The sequence below is a fragment of the Anolis carolinensis genome, chromosome 1, assembly GCF_035594765.1.
Source record: "Anolis carolinensis isolate JA03-04 chromosome 1, rAnoCar3.1.pri, whole genome shotgun sequence".
NCBI classification, from domain to species: Eukaryota; Metazoa; Chordata; class Lepidosauria; order Squamata; family Dactyloidae; genus Anolis; species Anolis carolinensis.
The window spans coordinates 274722903-274746585 of record NC_085841.1 but is presented as its reverse complement, the minus strand read 5'-3'; the positions used below and the strand labels follow the sequence as shown (position 1 = coordinate 274746585).

Genomic DNA, 23683 nt, shown 5'->3' with positions numbered 1-23683 from the left:
AATGAAGGTAATGCCTTTCTCCTTTGGGGTGATACCTTCTGCTGTTAAGAATTCAATGACTGCACATTGCTTAAGTCGCATTGACCGACTGTCTGTGCAGGGTTCCATACTTCGCACTTTAACAACACAACCGTTCAATGCTAAGGCTTCCCGATAAATGGAACTGTAGAGGAGAGTCTACTGAACAAGCCAGTACCTGCCGCATACCAGTACTGCCATCTGTTGAGGAATTACGAAGATGGAGGCATTACTTTTCATTCAACCCTCGTGTGTGTGTGTGTGTGTGTGTGTGTGTGTGTGTGTGTGTGTGTATATAGAGAGAGAGAATGCACATTATTGGCTATCATAAGTTGTTCACCCCTGTAACATTTGTTTTGCTGTCTGTGCCCCTGTTCAGAATATTTCACCTCACTTTCTGTCCCTGTGACAAATTCGGCTGGTTGTGGAAACATGGACTGGTGTTGAAGCTTCAGTGGAGACACCTTTTCCCCATGATAGCTCTTCCAGGAGTGAATTTCCCTTTTGAGGGGTAGATTTCTTTCACTTTCTGTTGTCTCACCACCGTTCTTAACTATGAGTCATTTGTAAATCAGATGTTTGTTACTCTGGGACTGCCTGTATTGTAAAATTATTCTGTGTTTCTTCTCTTCCACCATTCTCAATAGATAGAATAGAAGTCTCGTTGAAATTTTCATTTTTAAAACGTCTTCCAACATCACATGAATCTGTCCAAAATTTCTGAACTTTATCAAATTATCACCATTTATGATAAAAATGCTCACATTCCTTTTGCTCACATTGATAATATTTAATTGCAACATTTTAAAAGCATTTTTTCTAGTGCTTAATATCATATAGACATCCTTTTATGTACAATGATACCTTGAGTTAAGAGTTTAATTCGTTCAGTGACTGAGCTCTTTATTGCTCTTATTTCAAAGCAGATTTTCCCATTGAAATGCTATTAATCTGTTCCAGCCCCTCACTCCCATATTTTTGTTACGTGTTTTTAAATAAGAAAATGTACTTTATAAATAACAATAATGTATAAATCCACATTCACATGGAACAATAAAAAAAGATCAACTTTAAAATGGTAAAAACATAAAGTTGTGGCAGGGAAGCACAAGTGAAGAGGCAAAAGAATCGTTTTATTCATACTATACTCATTCCAGCCTCCCTTTCTCTCTTGCTCTCTTTTCATGAAGCCAAACATAGCAGGAATAAAAACCACACAAAAACAACTAACCCAAAGTTCCTCAAAGCAGACAAGAGCAAAGTAGACAGCAATCTCTCAAAGTGAACAAGAGGATGAGGTGGCATGGAGGCTGCTCCCTTGAAGCCCTAAAGTCTTGTACTCTTGTGCTAGTATTTTAAAAAATGTGTAATGGTAGTTTTGGAGCATTTGTAAAATAACGAGGACACTTCAATGCAAGCTACGCAAAATGCAAGCTAATTTAAATTGCAAGTTTTAGAAAACTGCAATGCCAAATTACATTTCTTCCAGTGTATAATTTGTAACTGCAATTCATTCTAATTCATTCATTATGATTTTTGGCCCATCTGAGTGTTATAGTATATTGAAATGCAAATACAAACATCAAACAATTAAAAATACAATGTTCAAAGTTGTTTCCAGTTTTCCAAATACCTTCAGAGTTGTCTCTAGCCTCTCACCCAAAAGAACTCTCTGACCCTTTCTCAAATGGTACTTATAGCTGACATATCCATAACATGTCATTTTGTTTGTTTTGATTTTAAAGATTCTTAGTATCTTTTCAGTTAAAAAGCCAAGATTTCTCATAAGGAAATAATGAATACAACATTTAAAAACGAAACTTCCAAATCTATGTTGCTTGAATTTGCTTCAAGGCTCCAGATTAAGTCTGAGCAGATTTCAGACTCCCCTGAACTGCTTTGGATTTTACTGCAATCCTTTCTGTTCTGGGCTATGTCCTATGAATTGCAAATTGATTTTAGCTACAGATTCAATGTTACCCACCGATGCACGTTCCCAGGTGAAATGTTAACTGTAAGAATTCATATATATCCTAGAAATATATAAGACTCACACAAAAATCAACGAGGAGAGCCAAGAAGCTGGATTACTGAGGGAAGAAGGGAAGAAGCATCAGCAACAGTGTATTCCGCTTCAAAATGGCTTTCTTCTACCTTTTGCCCACCTGCCTGCCTTCCTTCCTTCCTTCCATCCTTCCACCTTACTGTCTTCCAGGCTTGCCCAGGAAATGGGGCTAAAAATAGCCAGCTAGCCCACAAAGCGCTTTGGTCTCTGTCTCTTTCTTTGTCTGCCTGTCTCATTCTCCCCCCCCCACACACACACACACTTCATTTGAACACTGTGTGTGTGTGTGTGTGTGTGTGTGTGTGTGTGTTTGTGTGTGTGTGTGTGTGTGTGAGAGAGAGAGAGAGATAGTGTGTGTGTGTGTGTGTGTGTGTGTGTGTGTGTAGTGTACACTGAGCATCCCTTATCCATACATACCTGTATGTATGTATGGGCATGTGTGTACACATACATACATGGGATATATATGAAAAAATTCGGATTGTGTATATGTGTGAGAGAGAATACACACACACATACATAACTGGTGTGTATGGATAAAGGATGCTCAACATACACCATCTATAGGTGTGGGATACATACATACATAGCATATATATAGTCATCAACCTGACAGACAGACAACTCACTGAAGACCAAGTATCCATTCTAGAAAAAGGAGGAAATTTTGCAGTCACCACCACCAGGATCCCAGTAGAAAACATCATTGCCAATGTTGAATCAGCAATTTACCAGCTCCCTGAGGAAGAAGCAGAGGAGGTAAGAATGGAAACAGCAAGGATCCTGAGAAATGCAAAACTCCCCCCCAGCAACATAACGAGAAAAGAAAGACAGGCCATCAAAGATCTCAACTCAGATCCTGAAATCATCATTCTTCCAGCTGACAAGGGGAATGCCACAGTAATCAAGGAAACAAAACAATACAAAGAAAAAATCAGACAACTTCTAGATCCCACAATTTACAAGAAACTGAAACAAGACCCCACTAACAAAATCACCAGAAAAACGAACACTCTAATCAAGAACTCCTCCATTAACTTTGACATACGCCAACAGCTGTGCAAATCAGAAGCCCTCCCACCCAGGCTTTACGGACTCCCCAAAATCCACAAGGACTCCATCCCACTCAGACCCATTGTAAGTGCCATTGGATCGCCGACTTACAACCTGGCAAAATTTCTGGCTACACAGCTACAAACCCACATTGGGCTCACTGCACATTATATCAAGGACTCTACACACTTTATAGAAAAGATCAGCAACCTCAATCTAAGCACCAAGGACATCCTGATCAGCTTTGATGTGGTGTCCCTTTTTACCAAAGTCCCAGTAGCTGACACCCTCACACTAATCAAACAAAACTTCCCAGAAGACATCACAGCCCTGTTTCACCATTGCCTCACCACTAGCTACTTTCAGTGGGACACTGGATTCTATGAACAGAAGGATGGAGTGGCCATGGGGAGCCCTCTCAGCCCAGTAGTAGCAAATTTCTATATGGAATACTTTGAAAAACAGGCCCTAGAAACAGCACCAAAAAAGCCAACTGTTTGGTTCAGATACGTAGATGACACCTTCACAATTTGGAGCCATGGAGAGGAAGAACTCAGCAAGTTCCTGGACCATCTTAACAGCATCCACCCAAACATCCAATTCACCATGGAAAAAGAAAAGGAAGGAAAACTGCCATTTCTAGATGTTCTGGTCATCCGCAAACCCAATCAACAATTGGGCCACACAGTTTACAGAAAACCTACACACACAGATAGATACCTTCATAAAAACTCCAACCATCACCCAAGTCAAAAAAGGAGCACAATCAAAGCCCTGACAGACCGTGCACAAAGAATCTGCGAACCTCACCTCCTCCAAGGTGAACTCAACCACCTAAACTGGGCTCTACAGGCCAATGGATACTCCACCACAGACATCAGAAGAGCTGCAAGGCCAAGAACAAGCCATGAGAGTCAAGACAAAGATCCACCCCGAGGAAAGGTGTCCTTACCATACATCAAGGGAACTACTGACCGCATAGGGAAGCTGATGAAGAAGCACAACCTACAAACTATCTACAGACCCACGAAGAAAATCCAACAAATGCTACGGTCAGCGAAGGACAAGAGGGATCCTCTCTCTTCTGCAGGAGTCTACCGGATACCATGCAGCTGTGGACAAGTCTACATAGGGACCACCAAACGCAGCGCCCAAACAAGAGTCAAAGAACATGAAAGGCACTGCAGACTAATTCAACCAGAGAAATCAGCCATAGCAGAGCATTTGATGAACCAGCCTGGACACAGAATACTATTTGAGAACACAAAAATGCTGGACCATTCTAACAACTATCATGTCAGACTACACAGAGAAGCCATTGAAATCCACAAGCATGTGGACAACTTCAACAGAAAGGAAGAAACCATGAAAATGAACAAAATCTGGCTACCAGTATTACAAAACTCAAAAATCAGAACAGTAAATAAAAAGCAATACTCTGAAAACAGAGGATTTCCAGACATGAATCAACCAAGGGCAGTTAACGACTCTAAACAAAGGATGCCCCAGAGGCAGGAAGAAGACAGCAGATAAGCTTTTCAATGCTAATTAAAGTGATTAACTACACAACATTCATACTGACCTTTCTCACCCTAGACTTTCCACAGATATATATTAACCTCTTTGCTTAGTTTTCTCCATACCTCACAACCTCTGAGGATGCCTGCCATAGATGTGGGCGAAACGTCAGGAGAGAATGCTTCTGGAACATGGCCACACAGCCCGAAAGACATACAACAACCCTGTGATCCCGGCCATGAAAGCCTTCGACAACACAATTTTGGATTGTTTGTATGTGAGAGAGATAATCTATATACATATACACACATATGTATATGGATAAGAGATGTTCAACGTACAACATATGACTGCTTCCTACCAACGGGAATCCTTTGTTAACCAGCTTGAATACAATTGAATAACCTCACAGCTTCCAAGTCTGGCTGCTTCCTACCTAAGGTAAACCTTTGTTGGTCACCTTTAATACCATTGAATAGCCTTGCAGCATCAAAGCCTACCTCCTTCAGACTTTAAGTGCTGATGGACTTTCTGGGGGTTCACCAGTGAGTGAACTGTAGTTCACACACAATCTTATTCATTTTGTACATACAGTATATACAAGCATAGGTAAAGGGTAAAGGTTTCTCCTGATGTTAAGTCCAGTCTTGTCTGACTCTGGGGGTTGATGCTCATCTCCATTTCTAAGCCAAAGAGCCGGCGTTGTCCGTAGACACCTCCAAGGTCATGTGGCCGGCATGACTGCATGGTGTGCCGTTACCTTCCCGCTGGAGCGGTACCTATTGATCTACTCACATTGGCATGTTTTGGCAGAAGCTGGAGCTAACAGCGGCTGCTCACGCCGCTCCCAGGGTTTGAACCTGGGACCTTTCGGTCTGCAAGTTCAGCAGCTCAGTGCTTTTACACACTTTGCCACTGGCTAATACCACCACTTCATTACTTTATTTTCCACACACGAGACTTCTCCACAGCAACGCGTAAAGAACAACACTTTGAAAACAGGTGAATTGCAGACAGGAAACAATCATGGCCAGCTAACACCTCCTAACAAAGGATTCCCCCAGGCAGGAATCAGCCAGGCTTCAAAGCTACAAGGCAGGAAACAATCAGGGCCAGCTAACACCTCCCAACAAAGGATTCCCCCAGGCAGGAATCAGCCAGGCTTTGAAGCTGAAAGACCATTACATGCTAATCATTCCGGCTAATTGCAACATTCATACTTCCCTCCAACAGACCAAAAAAAAAAAAAAGGAACAACCAGAAATACTGTATATTCACAAGCTTTAGGAAATAACATATACCAACTACAGTAGAGTCTCACTTACCCAAAATAAACAGGCCGGCAGAACTTTGGGTAAGCGAAAATGTTGGATAATAAGGAGGGATTAAGGAAAAGCGTATTAAACATCAAATTGTGTTATGATTTTACAAATTAAGCACCAAAACATCATGCTTTACAACAAATTGATAGAAAAAGCAGTTCAGTACATGATAACGTTATGTAATAATTACTGTATTTATGAATTTAGCACCGAAATTTAGCAATTTATTGAAAAATTGACTACAAAAACATTGACTACTAAAAGGCAAACTTCCTTGGATAATACAGAACCTTGGATAAGCAGAGCTTGAATAAGCGAGACTCTACTGTACCATCAATTCCTCAATACTTTATTTCCCATATCACCAGACTTTGCCACAGCAACGTGTGGCAGGGCACAGCTAGTAGTATATGGAATTGCTCCCATGTTATTCTCACAACACGCTTTTGAGGTAAATTGGGTTAAGATGGTTCTGGACCATGGTCACAGGTAAGTTTCAAGAAATATTGTGACACATTATATGTAAAATTCAAAGAATATTAGGAAATGTGATCAAATAAAGGAACCTTGGTTTTTAAGACCCAATTGGCCTAGCTTCAGACTATTGTCTTCAGTAATAGATTGCCCAGTCACTCCACTCATCAGCATTGGAGCTTTACTCCATGTCTCCTGTGCCCAAAATGTGTGTATACTTGGAAAGCCTCTTTTCCCAAAAGCCTAATTGTTTTACTCCCTTCTGGCCTTTCAGCAAATGTTAGAGACCTTTTTCTCTCAGAAGGCATATGTTAATATAAATATCTGCATTCTGCAGCAATTTGTGTAATCTGCAATTTATTGTCCTGTCATTTGTAAAGCTTTGCTCTCCTTTTCATTATTTTCACTTTTGTAAATTTACACAATATATTGTATTTTAAAAAATTAGTTTTGTTACCATCCTGGGTATCTTAAGCAAGCAAAGTAAAATACAAGATTTCAAATAAAAACAAAATAGATGGATTGGCCTCCGTGGATTTAATCTGAATGTTAACAGTGATTTTGATTGCTTTGGGAGACGATAAATGAAGTTTCGGTTTATACTGCTTATAAATCAAATGTCAAATAGGCAGAATATTTCAAGCAATAAAACTGTTTTGTGGATATGTGTGGCAGGAAGACTTGTTGAATGAAAAATTTGACATACCTCATGCGCCATTTCAACTGAGATGTGCTTATATATCATATTGCCATGCCTTGTCATGTGTTAGTATATTCCCATTCTTTGTCATTAACTGGGGGTTAAATCAATGCTAGCTACAGAAAGCATAGTAAACAAAAATATAAATGCCTTAAGAACAAAGTTTTTGTTGATTGTTGGAAGGGCTTTTTTATATAAATGAGTGAAAGTAGACATCTGACAGTTTTTTTTTAAACATAGAAATACATGGAATTCCACGAATTTAGAACAATTACACATGCAATGTTTTCTGTCTCTTAAAAGTCTTTAAAATCTTTACTATTGATTGTTTTCAATCCACAAGTACATACATATTTTCGTGAAACATAATTCTATCATTTTTGGCTCATCTTTATGACCTAGAAAAAGCAGAAGTGCCAAAATATATCTAATGTATTGGACAAAAATCTATCTGTTCAAATGCCCATGTTCGAGTATCGATGAAGGGTTTTTGTTATTCCTCCATCTATTCCCTTCATTATCATGATATTATTCAAGAATTTGAATAAATATGATTTGGATCAGTATTTTTAAACATACTATCAGCACCAGTGAAGAAATGGGATGGGAATTCATGCATAGTGTTACAACCCAGGTAAACCACAAACACTCTACAACTGAATTTCTCAGTTCAGCTAAATTGGGATTCGCAACCAAAAAATCAGAACTGGAAAAAATATGGAGAAAGGGATCAAAGGGTTAATCTCCAGATTATACAAATGCATTTTAAGTTACAACATGAAGGACAACAGAGTCAAGGCCCAATAGAGCTGTCATCAGAATACTTCTTTATGTTTTAAAAGCGTATGGCACTTTATCACTGTTACTCATTTCCATGATACAGCACTTTATGAAACCTGTCCCCGCTGGCTTGCTTTTAATTACTCTGATTTTATCTGCTTGGATTTTAATGTATTGTCCATTATTTTATTTTGTGTATCATTGAAATGTTTTAAGTTTTTGTCATATATGTTGTGTCGTTGTTTCGGGCTTGTCCCTGTTGTGAGCTGCCCCGAGTCGCTTCGAGGAGATGGGGCGGGATATAAAAATAAAGTTTATTAAGACAGTAATGATATCCTGGGCCAAAGAGCTAGGTAGACCAATAGAATTGGATAACTGGAAATACCTATGGAATAAAAAATTCAAATTTACACTATCTGGCTCAATTAGGGAGAATCAATATAAAATGTTTTATAGATGTTATATCACCCCAGTAACATTGGCAAAAATAGACAACAACAAGGTATTTGCTGGAGGTGTAAGAAACAGAAAGGGACATTCTTCCATATGTGGTGGACCTGTGTGACCATACAGGCATTTTGGGATAAGGTAACTACCGTAAGGAGACAAATAAAATGCTACATAATAAGATATTAATAAGCCCAGGATTGTGTCTATTATGTTTACTTAGAGAAAACAATAATCAAAAGGACCAAGAAATATATCAATATAGCTTTGCCAAGGCAAGATTAACCATAGCCAAAGACTGGAAAGGGGAAAAAAGTTTAACTAAAAAGGACTGGAGGGAAAGAATGTGGGAATATATGCTAATGGTTAAACTAACCAATAATAATAGGAATTAAAGTAATGAGGACTTTTTGGAAAAATGGAAGTTGGCCATGCCATATCTGAATGGAGAGTCAGTGACATAGAGGAGCTCAATTAGGAATTTAGGATTAATATGTACAAGGATAGATAGATTGGCTTAAAGGCTTCATAGGGTTTTTTTTCGTGTCAGGAGCAACCGGAGTTGCTTCTGGAGTGAGAGAATTGGCTGTCTGCAAGGACGTTGCCCAGGGGACGCCCAGATGTTTTTTGATGTTTTACCATCCTTGTGGGAGGCTTCTCTCATGTCCCCGCATAGAATCATAGAATCATAGAATAGTAGAGTTGGAAGAGACCTCACGGGCCATCCAATCCAACCCCCCGCTAAGAAGCAGGAAATCTCATTCAAAGCACCCCGGACAGATGGCCATCCAGCCTCTGCTTCAAAGCCTCCAAAGAAGGAGCCTCCACCACAGCCCAGGGGAGAGAGTTCCACTGTCGAACAGCTCTCACAGTGAGGAAGTTCTTCCTGATGTTCAGGTGGAATCTCCTTTCCTGTAGTTTGAAGCCATTGTTCCATGTCCTAGTCTGCAGGGCAGCAGAAAACAAGCTTGCTCCCTCCTCCCTATGACTTCCCCTCAGCATGGAGCTGGAGTTGATAGAGGGAGCTCATCCGCGCTCTCCCCGGGTGGGATTCAAACCTGGCAGCCTTCAGGTCAGCAACCCAACCTTCAAGTCACATGGCTTTTATCTCCTAGGCCACCGGAGGCCTATCTTCGGAAGTCATGGTGAAGGGTGCATGTGTGCGGGGAAGAGGTTTCATTTTGTGTGAGATAGGGGTTTTGGGTGCGTGTATGGTCTGTCGTATGCAATACATTGTGTGTTGTTTGAAAGTTATGGTGAACTTTTTAAAAAATGAGTAGAAAGCTTAGACTGTAAATAGTTGATAACATGTAAAAATAACAAGATTATATGTTATTAGTTAAGTTACTGATATTAATATGCACTCAGTGTCAGAATTAACTGGTTGATTGACTAAAGTAGATATGCACATATACATCAAAATTATTGTTACCTGACTATATCTGCTATGGTTTGTTGTGCTGTTATGTACCATAACTATAATAATCTGTTTACCTCCCCAAAAAAGAGTAGACAAAGAGTATTCATCCCATTTGAAATCCTGTGGCTGTCTCTTTCATAATTCTGAGGCTTGTGGTTTAGTGAGGTCTAGGACCTCCCCGGCTGAGCATTTTATAAGCTGATGTTCATATTAATTTTGTGTCTTCACCCCATCCGCTGCCGGTAAGTTTCTGCAGGAAGTTATTGCAGGCAGCTACTTTGTGCTTGGTGTTCATGCAGTGTTTCCTATATGTTAGTGTTCGATCTAAGGTGACACCAAGATATTTAGGATGGAAGCAGTGTTCAAGCTCTTGGCCTTCCGGGGTAACTTTCAATTTCCTATTGGCTTCATGGTTCCGTAGGTGGAAAGCACACACTTGTGTTTTGGCAGGGTTAGGCTTCAAGTGGTTATCTTTATAGTTGCTGGAGAGATCTTTCGAGGCATTAGTAAGGTGGATTTCAACTGTTTCAAAGTCTTTTGCTTGTGCTGTTAGGCCAAAGTCATCAGCATATATAAAGCTCTTTGTGAATAGTGGTTGTGGCTGATCGTTAGTAAAAAATATTAAATAAGGTTGGTGCAAGAACGCTGCCTTGGGGTAAACAATTTTTTTGCCTCCTCCATCTACTTTTCCTGCCTTGAAACTCCACATAGAAGCTGCGGTTTTCTAGGAGGGTCTGGACAGTTTTAGTAAAAGCATAGTCCCAGTTGATATGGTATGCTTTATGAAGCAGTTTCCTATGTTGCACCATGTCATAGGCTGCCGTAAGGTCCACAAAAACTGTTCTCGTAATGCAACCTTTCTCTTAGCCTTCCTCGATATACTCAGTCAGATTAAGAATTTGGGCTGTACAGTTTTCCCTGTTCTGAAGCCTACTTGTTGTGGAATAAGCTGGGTTACAATAACACAAACTAATCGATTTTATAACCTCCTCTCATATACTTTATATAGATAGCATAGGAGAGAGATTGGTTGTTAGTTCCTGGCATTGGAGGTATCTTTACCATGTTTTAAAATGGCAATGATCTTAGTTTTCCTCCATAGTCTGGGAATCTGTTTGTGTGCCAAGCATTGACTGTAAAATTTCAAAACCCAGATTTCAGCTTTGGGGCCCAAGTGTTTGATTTGCTCCATCATCAGGTCATCTAAACCAGGTGCTTTACCAATTTTGCATTGCTTAATAGCTTCTCTGAGTTCTTTCAGATTTGGGGGAGATGACAACTGGTGGGTTTCAAGTTCTGGCGCCCTGTTGATTTTTGCCTTTACTCTTCTGCGGTTGGTTTTCCCATTCGGAATTAGCTGGTGTGCAGTCTGGTCTGGAGTTATGTTTGCATGTTCTCAGTTGACTAGAAGGTCACTATCCAAGAATTTCAACAATTGCCAGGCTTGGACATATCAAGATTCTCAAGCAACTCTATCCACTGGTCTTTCTTAGCATTAGCTATGGCTGCAAATAATTTTTGGCCTGCTGCTATAGTCTCATTGAAATAATAGTTGAGCAGCAGTGATATTAGAGCTCTTCGTGGTTTTTTTCTGTCAATGAAGAAATGTGATCCAATAGCAATGGAGATGCCGTGCAACAATGGGAAAATATCAACATCATGTGTTAAAGAAAGATGAAAAACATACAAACATGTAAGACATATTGAATGATAAAATCCAAGTCTTCTTCTTATATCACATAAATTTGAATAGTAATGAATGGAGGAGATGTGAATATATAATTATTATGTATTTATTTGCCAGCATTGCAGTGGGTAAAAAAGCAAGACATAACTTCTTCTGAGTGTTTAAAACAAGCCCTGAACTGAATATATACACACACACACACACACATACACATACGCGTGTTTTATTCATTTCACTTGCACTTGAAGCAGCAACCAAAGACATGGAATGTTAATCAAGAAAGATATGTTTTCTTTACAGGGATTATTTTTAGAGGTCAAGCTTGTCTTCTCCTTCCAGATATTCCTAAAATGCCAATGAATAATGAAATGTATTCTTTGTATAGAGTTTTAAAACATAAGAAATTATTTATGTGACAGTACCTTAAAATATCAGTCACCTGTGATATATGATAGGAAAGCTATAAAACTAGTATTCTTGTGTAAAAAGAATATGACATGCATTTTTCAGGTCTTGAATCTACGAGTAAAAGGTATGTTTAAGTTAAAATCAGTGTCCCTACTTAGCCCCCTAATATTATATTTTATATTATCAATTCTTAGTGTTTCTACCATAATTTATATTGGGGGGGGGGGGTCACCAAAATAGCAATCCAGTAGAGCATTGGTTCTCAACCTAGGGTCCCCAGATGTTTTTGGCCTTCAGCTCCCAGAAATCCTAACAGCTGGTAAACTGGCTGGGATTTCTGGGAGTTGTAGGCCAAAAACATCAGGGAGCCCCTGTGCTCCTCCAGATGTTTTAGACTTCAACTCTCACAATTCTTAACAGCTGGTAAGCTGGCTGGGGTTTCTGGGAGCTGAGATCCAAAACACCTGGAGGAGCACAGTTTGAGAAACACTGCACTAGAGGATGCCGTTTTGGGGCAAGATTCTGATGTGTATTAGAGACTGTAGCTATCCAATGTAGTCAGAATCAGTTTCTTTAAAAGACCCTCCCTGAATCCAGACTACATTAGATAACAACTGGGCAGTGTCTAATATTCTTAATATTTTGAGTGTGTGGTGACAATTATTATATCCTTCTGAGCTTCCTCTCTGGAGTGGATGAGGGCATTTATTCAGTCAAAACTGATGTGCCAACTGTGTCTGTCCCTTGAGATGTCAGATCCAGCTATGGTGAGACATGCCTTATATAAATTCAGTTTGGATTACTGTAATGCCCTTTACATGGGGCAGCATTTGGAAGCTGTTTGGAAGCTTAAGTTGCTGACTTGGACAGATTATTGAAAAAGCTGTGCTGGCTTCTGATCCGTTTTAAAGTGCTGGTTATAACATTTAAAACCATACCCTGCTTGAGTCCAAACCATTTGAAAAATCTTATATACCAATACGAGCCTGCCCATGCACTAAGTTCTCTAAAATACACTTTTGTTTACTGTGATAGAAAAGGGATTATGTTTGCCAAAATAAATTACAGAGATGTATGCAATAAGGGAAATGGTGGTCATGTTAATATTTTTGGTGGAATGGATGGCGAAGTAGTTTCCAGACAGTATTTGGTATAAAGAATAACCAGAGAAATTATTCTTTAATGAGTCAGGTGTGAGTTGACAATTTTAAAAGAAGTAATTTAAACAGAGAAATGCCAATGTTTGCTCATCTGATTCTGTTTGTCCCATGGGCTGTGGGTCTTGCATTCCTGTCATTTGTTTAAACTTGAGTTTTTTCTTGGGCCTGTAAAACTGTAAAGTCATTTGGAGAGTAAACTAATTTAACCAAAGGGCACATTACAAATGGCTTTGATGATTTAGAGCAGCCACTAAGCAAAAAGTTCAAATGCCTGCAAGTTCTCATTTATTTAAGTTTTCCTTAATGCCTGTGCTCAGTTTTTGCGTTTTGACATTTGTTTTGTTCTTGGAAGCTAAGTAAGGTCAGCTCTGGTTAGTACTTAGATGGAAGGCTGTCAGTAAATATCAGGTGCTGTAGGCTATATTTCTGAGGAAAGAACTGGCAAAACTATATCTGTGTATTCCTTGCTTAAGAAAATACGATGAAATATTTGGGGTTGCCATAAGCTTACCACTGACTTGAAGGCATATACACTCATACATTATTACTGTGTTATTGCTGTGGGGAATAGAGATATGCCACAATTAACAAAGTAGGTGTGCCTTAGCATTACTTTAACAGAAAATGTGGTACTAGAGGAAAAATTATGTAGAAAGAATAGGTTTCGTGCAACAAAAATAAAGAGATATTCAATATGTTTTTGTCCAAAACTAACAAATAGGTCAAGTAAGCCTTTCACAATTAAAGAAAAAAAAAAACCTCTTTAATCATTTGGAGACCAGATGAAGTTTTCTTCCAGATTGTATACAGAGATAACTCTGAAGCACCAAAAGTATTTAATCTGTGTAGAAATCCAAATAAACTGAAAAGTTTGGAAACCAGTACAGTAGGTAAAACAAAGTTTCATGGTATTGTGATACTCATTTCCAGTTCATAGACTAGTAGTTGTTTGAATTAATATCAGTTCAACCATTGCCCTAATTGAAGATTACAGTGTTCTGAATTAATTGCAATGCATGGTCTACAGAGACCTTAGAACTAATCTCATTACACTGTGGCTTCTAAAATATCGAGGACGCACTGAAAAATATTACTCCACACTGCTGCTCTTGGACTCTAGCTTTGCAATAACTTACAGTGTTGCTAAGTTTTGTGTTGCAGCAATTAAAATTAGACAGATGATGATCAACCCCACAAAGAACACCCAGTGGGGACTGTAGCTAGAGCAACTTGTTACAGCTGAAATGCTACTAGACTTGTAATGCACCCCTCCCGTCCCCTTTAGTGTCCCTCCCCAGTGCTTTGACCCCTCCTATCAATGGCCCCATCCCCTCGGTTCCATACCTATTACATTAATCTGTGTTTTTAAACTGTGATTTCAAACTGTTTTCTAAGCTGTTCTTTTATAGCTCCTTAATAGGGAACTAAATTTCCCCTTCCCAAGGAATTTGTGCCCCACTTTGTGCTAGTCATGGACTGTAATAAAGAAAGAGATACATCAATGCATGGTTTTCAGTCTGGATAGCACTGTTCACATTTTTTTCTTTCTCTGACCTTTTCCCCCCTTCCAGTATATGGATATTATTTTTTGCAGGACTTCTACTCATGTAAGATCTCAGAGTTGGATAACATGAAAGATTGGCAGAACAGACATGCTATGTCTTTCTGATGCCTGCATATTGAAGGAAGATTCTGAAGCATTTATCTAAAAGAAGGCTTTGATCTATTTTAATGCAGTTTGAGGCAATAATACACTTTAAAATACAGTGCTTCAAATTCTGGATGGTAAAAATGGTCTCCTGGTGGCGCAGCAGATTAAACCGTTGAGCTGCTGAACTTGCTGAATGACAGGTTGGCAGTTCAAATTGCAGAGCAGGGTGAGCTCCCACTGTTAGCCCTAGCTTCTGCCAACCTAGCAATTCGAAAACATGCAAATGTGAGTAGATCAGTAGGTTGCACTCCAGCGGGAAGGTAACAGTGCTCCATGCAGTCATGCTGGCCACATGACCTTGGAAGTGTCTACAGACAACACCGGCTCTTTGGCTTAAAAATGGAGACGAGTACCAACCCCCAGACTAGACTTAATGTCAGAGGAAAAACTTTACCTTACCTAAAAATGGTCAAGATTTTGGGGGAGGGGCAAGATCCCAATACGTCTCAACCTATCTGTTCAGATATAATATTTTACTATGTTCCACTTTAGTATTATTATCTTCGCAAATGGCACTTGCTATCCACAATATCTCATTTGCAAGATATTGTGGCTTTCACCTAATATTTTGGCAAATGCTAGTCAGTATTTCTGAAAGAGTGCACAAAAGTGCAACACATAGAAAGGCACTATGACAATTGAACAATTGTAGGTTTATATTGTTAACTCTTCTCCCCCTCTACTATTGTCCATTAATTGTATAGATTAATAGAGGGTAACCTTTGACAAGTCACATACATTCAACTTCAGAGGAAGGCAGTGGTAAAGCGCTTCTGAACGCACACATCAAAAACCCTAACATGGTTTTAGTAGTAAAGGCACATTTGCTACACTTTAGACCAGTGGTTCTCAACCTGTGAGTCCCGAGATGTTTTGACCTTCGACTCCCAGAAATCCTAACAGCTGGTAAACTGGCTGGGATTTCTGAGAGTTGTAGGCCAAAATACCTGGGGACCCACAGGTTGAGATCACTGCTTTAGGCACACGTAGCTTGTTTTTCGTCATTGATCCGAAGGCAATGTCAACAACTATGATTATTATGAAATAAAACAGCCACCCCGCTTCATTTCTTTAAGAGGGTTGTGTATGGTGCTGATTGACTAGCTAGCTAGCTATTGTGTATAATTGAATTACCTTCCATCTCTCCTTTGTGCACCCAAATAGACAAAGATTTATAAAAAAGTAAACACCAAAAAATTTGGTCCATTTGCAGCAAAGGAGAATTGGTAATAATATGATTTCATTTAGACATTGGGCAAAATAAACATGTCCTGAAGCAAAAAAAAAAAAGGTTTGCTTCTACTTTTGTTTCTATATCCTTTTGTAGGAAGCCTATGAGGTAATAAACAAATGCATTAGGTAGAAAATACTAGAATACCTATATGTGCTTCTGAAAATTATTTGACTTCCTAAAATATTACTAAGATCTGCCTGTGAATGGAAAGTACATGTCTGTTGTTTTGCAATCTGATTTGCTGACAACTCAACTTTATTGGTATGCTGCAGATATTTTACAGATATTTCCATCAGTGCTTAATTTCATTAACTTGCATTCCATAGCCTGTTTCTAAAAGGGCTACACAATATTTGCAGTAATTGCAGGAGTGTTTTCTGAGCCACGGGAGTTCGATGTCTAGTACAGATCAGTTGAAAATGAGTTTCCCCTTAAATTTCCTGTGTTTGATATCAATTGATCTTCCTAATTTGTCATGTGTTGTAAAGTATCACATTGTTTAATTTAAAAAACATTTATACAATACTTGTACAGATTCAAGTGTGGGTTAGTATATTGCAGATGGTGGAGTTTAAGGTTTGGAGAGAGTTGAAGCGAATTAAATCCTGCTGTGAAATAAAAGTCAAAAGACATCTTGGCATCCCAACCATTTCCTTTAGAAAAGATTACAGACCGAGTATGCTGAACTTTATTGCTATGGGCCTCATGACACTTTTGAGAAACATGCATGGCATTCTTGCTAAAGAAATTCAGATGTGCTGGAGCATAGGGAATGCCATTCTTGTATTTATCAGTGTCTGGGGATGGGAAAATTAAAAACTAGGCTCTTTTGGCTCATTAGTGTTCTGCTGTATTATGGTATCGTAACAATACTTATGTGTAATGATGAAAAAGGCTATGGTACTTCAGTGCAGCATGTGAGAGAGGTAGGGAAGAGCTACAAATGTAATTTTGAATGCAATTTTCCTGCTTCTTGGCATTGGGTTGGACTGGATGGCCCATGAGGTCTCTTCCAACTCTATGATTCTATGATACTACAAAACCTTGTGGGTAATAAATGTGTGTTGAAATGTCATCATGGAATTTGGCTTCTGCTAGGTCTGAAAATACAGTATACAGAGTTGCCCAAGACAGATGTTTTTCATTGTTAAAAATCTGTAACACTATTGAGGGTAAATCTAGGTAAAATTTGTTTTTGATTTTAATAGTGGTAACTGTTTCCAAGTCTGACTAATGAAAAATGCATCCAGGACTCTGTTTCATCCTTAAGCATTTATATGCATTAACATGTGTTTCACGGTGAACCATTTCTTGAAGGATAAAATTAGCTATGGACTAGCCATATGCAGGAGCCTAGGTGGCGTAGCGGGTTAAACCGCTGAGCTGCTGAACTTGCTAACCAAAAGGTTGGTGGTTCGAATCCAGGAAGCAAAGTGAGCTCAGACTGTTAACCCCAGCTTCTGCCAACCTAGCAGTTCCAAAACATGCAAATGTGAGTAGATCAGTTGGTACCGCTTCTGGGGAAAGGTGATGGCACTCCATGCAGTCATGCTGGCCACATGATCTAGGAGGTGAAATGGAGGTCAGCACCAACCGCCGGAGTCGGACACGACTAGACTTAATGTCAGGGAAAATTTATACCTTTACCTAGCCATACACAATGTACACATTTATGTTACTATACTTCATTTGAACTTGATAATAGCTAAAAATAGATACTGTTTACAGCACAGGCTCAAGTATAAGTCAAGGACAGGTTTTGGGGCCAAATTGCAAATTTTATATGACCTATAGATATGTTGAGGGTCATTATTTGTAGAGGGGAAAACACCAATGTTGCCTTAGGGGGCCAGACATTTTGACTGTACTACCATTTCTTTACCCAGGCATTTACCACAGCAGAGTCAGTGAAGGAGTCTGGACTTCTTTCAGTTCTCATAGGACGTGCAAAACTATTGCCTTGTGCACCTCTGCTCAGAGGGGAGTATGGCTCCTTTTTGTTAAATAATTACATTAACTAGTGGAAAAGTTGCCACGGGATTTTGGGGTTGATTTTACTAAAGTTTTCTAGACTTATATGTGAGAATGTGTCAGCTCACCACAGCCGCTCCTGAATGAACACACGAGACTCTTTGTGGTATCACCAGGAACTTTTACTGTAGGAAACATGAACATCAGAAAAGCCAAGAATGGGAGGCTCCGGCCAACCCTCCTTTATATACCCTCCCCCTCATTTGAACAGTCTCTTCCCGCTCAGTAAAACCCCGCGCAAATTCCCCGCCAAGTCCATCAGCCGTTTCTCCTCCGAGTCCTGGGACGCAGGTGTCTTATCAATGTCAGTGACCCTGAAACTCAGAGCCACATCCAGGCTCTAGTAGCAGGGTTCTGACATGGCGTCCTCCTCCCCTTCGTCCTGGAAGGAAAAGATTAAACACAACTATTGTTCTCCGCTGTCCAGAGTTCCTTTATACTTTTTTAACAGGCTGCAATGGAATACCGGGTGTACCTTTCCTAGGTCCTTTGGTAGCCTCAGCTCATAGGTCACTTCGTTTATTCTTTTTGCTACCCTGAATGGCCCTATATAGCGTGGAGCCAATTTCTTGGATGGGAACCCCAATTTCAGGTTTTTTGTGCTCAGCCAAACCAGATCTCCTTCGCCCAATTTGTCCCCCTCTCGGCGCCTACGATCCGCAAAGAGCTTGTACTTCTTTTGTGTTTCCCGCAATGCCTCTACCACGGTTTGCCACCCTTGCTTGATTTTGGCCGGCCATTCCTCGTCGGTCTGGCCCTCCCCTTCCTTCCACTCGGGTAGCCTGGGGAAAGGTGCCACCTCCTGTCCGTATACTATTTCGAATGGGGCACGACCTGTGGCCGAATGTACGGCCCCGTTAAAAGCCATCTCAGCAAACGGTAGAAGGTCCGCCCAATCATCCTGTCTATAATTGGTGTACATCCTTAAGAATTGGCACAGTGTCTGTTGGGTACGTTCGACCCCCCCGTTGGTCGCGGGATGAAAGGCCGAGCTCAGGTTCCTTTCTGCTCCTAACAGCTGTAAGAATTTTCCCCAAAATTTTGCAGTAAATTGGACTCCCCGGTCACTAATTATCTTGTCGGGACACCCATGTAGGCGATATACGTGCTTCACATACAAATCAGCAAGTTTTTCAGCTGAAGGAAGTTTTGGCAGAGCCACAAAGTGTGCCTGTTTTGAGAATAAGTCCAATATTGTCCAAATGTATCTGTGGCCTCTGCTGGGGGGTAGTTCGCCTACAAAATCCATGGCTACGCATTCCCATGGCCTCATGGGCTCCACCACCTTCTGCAATAGCCCCTGGGGCTTCCCCGGTGGTGTTTTTCCCTCTGCGCATAATTCACACTGCGTGACGTACCCCCTGGCGTCTTTCCTCATTCCGGGCCACCAGCATTGTTTGGCCAACAGTTTAATAGTCCTGGTGGGGCCTAGATGACCCGCACCCTTGTTATCATGGTACTTCCTTAACATTTCTCGTCTTAAACATTCAGGAATATACAATTTCTTATTTACAAACACCAAATCCCCACACAATTCTCCCTTTTCTTTGTTTGTTTGTAACCATTTGTCCATTCCATACGCTCGCTTCAACTCTTCCTCCCATATTTCTCCTCCCCCCGTGGAAATGGCAGTACGTTCGTTTTCTTTGGCCGCTTGTGCTCGAGTTAGTACTGCCAGGCCCCATTGCTTATCAAGAAAAATACTCCCTTCAGATTCCTGAATTCCTCCCCCGTGCTGAGGCATCCGAGAGAGAGCGTCAGCGAGTATATTATGTTTCCCCTGGAAGAATCTGAGTCTGAAATCAAAACGGCTGAAATATTGGGCCCATCTAATTTGCTTCGCTGATAGTTTACGAGGGGATCTTAGATACTGTAAATTTCTATGGTCAGTCCACACCTCAAACGGTGTTCCACTTCCTTCCAGGAAGTGTCTCCAGCACTCTAGTGCTTTTAGAATCGCTAAGGCTTCTCTCTCCCAAATCGGCCAGTTTTTTTCTGTATCGCTAAACTTTTTTGACAGATAGCCACATGGCTTCAGGTTCCCCCCCTCGTCTTTCTGTAGCAGAACTGCCCCATATGCCCGGTCTGACGCATCGCAATGTAATACAAAGGCTTTAGACATATCAGGGTGCTGTAGGACAGGCTCCTCCGTAAAACGCTTTTTAAGGGCTTCGAAAGCTTCCTGGCATTCTATTGTCCAGGTCAGTTTGGCCCCTGGGGCCTTCACTTTGGCTGTTTCTCCCCTACCTTTAGTCTTTAACAAATCCGTTAATGGCAAAGTGAGGCGCGCAAAGTCCTTGATAAATGTTCTATAGAAGTTTGCGAACCCTAGGAAGGATTGCAGCTGCTTCCGTGTTTTGGGGGCTTCCCACCCCCTCACGTCTTCTACCTTCGCAGGGTCCATCGCCACTCCCTGGGAGGAAATCCTATACCCCAGAAAGTCTATCTGGTCTTTATTGAACTCGCACTTGGCAAGCTTCGCATACAGTTTTGCTTCTCTCAACTTTTGCAGGACTTCCCTGACTAGTTCTATGTGTTGCTCCTTAGTCCGAGATACTAACAATATGTCATCTAAAAAAACAAAGACTCCCTTGTACAACAATGGATGCAACACTTCGTTGATTAATTGCATGAACGCGGCGCCTCCGCCGCACAAACCGAAAGGGAGCACACGATAATTGAATAATCCGAATGCACAGGAGAAGGCCGTCTTCCACCTGTCCTCTGGTTTAATCTGCAATTTATGGTATGCTTCAATTAAGTCCAATTTAGTGAATATCTGTCCCTCCGATAACTGGGCGATCAAGTCCTTCACTAAAGGTAGGGGGTATTTATTTCCAGAACTGATTGCATTCAGGCCCCTGTAGTCAATGCAGAGCCTCAGCGTTTGGTCCTTTTTGCGCCTGAACAACACAGGCGCCCCTAGAGGGGAATTTGAAGGCTCTATGAAACCCCTCGCTAGGTTTTTATCAATGTATTTTCTCAGTTCCTCCTTTTCCCTAGCCGACATTGGGTATATTTTTGCCTTAGGAAGCTCTGCTCCTGGGACTAGCTCTATCTTCACTTCAACTCTCCGCTTCGGTGGGAAACTGTCTGCTTCCTTCTCATCAAATACGTCCACAAAATCCCGATACTCTGGGGGTAATTTATCTGCCAGTTCTGCTATCCTGATAGAGTCTTCCTCCCCCCTTTTCCCCGGCTCCCTTTCCACTTCCTGGCTCCCTCCTTCCAACTTCATCCTGAAGATCATGCTCTTATCCTCCCAGTTGATTTGCGGGTTGGCCTGCCCCAGCCATGGCATGCCTAGTATAACATTATAGCTGGCTATTTGTGATATCACAAATGACACCTTTCCTTCCCAACTCCCTATCTTACACTTTACATCTTCGGCACTGTACTTAGCTAATGATCCCGATGCTGTGGATCCGTCCAACTGCGAAAAAGCTATTGGGGATTCTAGGTTCGTTCTTTCGCATCCCAATCCCTCGGCTAATTCAGGGGAGATGATGTTCCTGGAACATCCACAATCCACAAATGCTTTGCAGGTTGCTTGTTTGCTGCCACTTTCCAGCTGAATGGGGACCACTATCATGGCTTTGTCCTGACTTACCAACCCCCCCGAGTGGTGCCTCATCGGTGGTTCTTCCTCGGCGCGTTTCCCTGCCACGGCTCTTGGTTTGGGCGGGCCTCCGCCTTCCCCTTTTCTCTGCCAGCACTCGGCAGCCCTGTGGCCCAAACGGCCGCACACGAAGCAGCCCCTCCTGCTGGTGCTCACGTTCCCTGTCGGCTCCGTTCTCCTCCCGGCTGGGGTTGATCCCTCCTTCCGGCTCCCCTCTTTCATCTGCGGCCGCTGCTGTAGCCCTCCTCGGTGCCTCCTCGCCTGGGCCAGCGATGTCTCGACGCGCCCCGCCAGCTGAATCCATCCGCGCAGTGTGTCAGGCTCATCACGATGCACCGCCCAGGAGAGGATCTCCCGCCTGAGCCCCTCTTTGAAGAGTTCTATCTTTGTCACTGCAGACCATTCCGGCACCTTTTCAGCGAGGCATTGGAACTCCTCCGCATACTCAGATACCGACCTCTGCCCCTGGGAGACGGTCTTCAACTCCTCCCTCGCCCGGATCTGCTCCAGTGGATCTCGGAAACGGGTCTCCAGGGCCCCCATAAAGCGTCGGAGTGACCCCAGACATGGGTCGCGCCGCGCGTGTAGTTGAACGTACCAGCTGGCCGCTCCCCTCTTCAACACCGCACCAATGGCCCGTACCCGGCTGGATTCCGTTCTGAAAGTGTGGGCATTGTCCTCCATATAGCCCCTCACCGTGGTCAGGAAAAAATCCAGTTCAGAGGACTCTCCCCCAAACTCGATCCTTAGTTCCTCTCGTCTCGGTAGGGGTCCCTGTGGTGGCAATCCCCAATCCTCCGCCCGTCGCAAGCCCCCTCGCGGGCCAGTGGGCCCCGCTGCTGCTTCCCTTTGTCCTGTGCCACGCCCGGCATTCGCCAGGGGCACCAGGGTCTCAGTTGGGAGCGTAGCCGGGATTCTCGGAGGCTTTTCCCCTTCGTCGTCACTCTCCTCCACCCGCGTCAGGCTCGTTTGGATCTTGGGCCGGGCACCGGGCTCCTTTCGCATTTCCCTTCCCTTCGGTGCTGGGAGGTCTGCAAAGCCCTGGCCGCTTCCCATGCTCACGTCCCACATTGAGCTAGCCCGGAGTTCCCTTCCTCGCTCCGGCTCCGCCAAAACCGCCAGGCGCTCCATCGCCCTCGACATCACTGCCAGGGTGGTCTCCATCGCCGACATCCTCTCCTCCAGAAACACCATCTTTTGCGGGCCTGGGGAAGGTGAACCTTCCTCTCCTCCGGTGCTATCTCCCCGTACCACTCCGCGCCTCTGGGTTACCTCATTTGGCTGGGCATAAGCGGTGGATGACGCCAGGGCCGCCAGCTGGTGGAACTCAGCGTCCGTCTCGGGAGTGGCCCTTTCCGACCTTCCTCCTCCGGCGCCCAAGAGCTCTTCATCCTCCACTTGCATGCTACACCTCACCGCTACAGCGGGATGGCGTCCGTATTCTTGGCTTAGTGTCAGCTCACCACAGCCGCTCCTGAATGAACACACGAGACTCTTTGTGGTATCACCAGGAACTTTTACTGTAGGAAACATGAACATCAGAAAAGCCAAGAATGGGAGGCTCCGGCCAACCCTCCTTTATATACCCTCCCCCTCATTTGAACAGTCTCTTCCCGCTCAGTAAAACCCCGCGCAAATTCCCCGCCAAGTCCATCAGCCGTTTCTCCTCCGAGTCCTGGGACGCAGGTGTCTTATCAATGTCAGTGACCCTGAAACTCAGAGCCACATCCAGGCTCTAGTAGCAGGGTTCTGATGGTAAATACTATGGTAAATAGTATATTGTGATTTGTTCTATGGGCATTTTGCACCATTCAATGAGGAAACAACTTTTGATGAATTAATGAAGTTTGGTAGCCGTTGATCTGATTCCTAGTCAGTTATAGTGCACTATATTCCTCCATATCCCTTTTTGGTAGTTGCTAGAAATAACTGCACAATTGACAGGTTAGTAGAAAATACATAATTGAATGCTTTTATGGGAAGATAAAATTTGAACCTCGCATGTGGGTTAGTGTGACCATAATGGCATAAACCCA

At 42.2% G+C, this 23683-nt stretch overlaps 2 protein-coding genes across 15 annotated transcripts in view; one reads left to right on the top strand and one right to left on the bottom strand.

The window, feature by feature from the left end:
• sbf2 (SET binding factor 2) overlaps nucleotides 1–23683 on the top strand; it is a 339926-nt gene that overhangs the window by 232359 nt on the left and 83884 nt on the right. The window lies entirely within an intron of this gene.
• Nucleotides 18129–23395, bottom strand: LOC134298557 (uncharacterized). Its single transcript, XM_062979189.1, has 2 exons — nucleotides 21639–23395; nucleotides 18129–18410 (listed from the first exon to the last, which is right to left on the bottom strand). Exons 1-2 carry the CDS (start codon nucleotides 23184–23186, stop codon nucleotides 18369–18371), a joined length of 1590 nt encoding a protein of 529 aa, XP_062835259.1. The 5' UTR covers nucleotides 23187–23395; the 3' UTR covers nucleotides 18129–18368.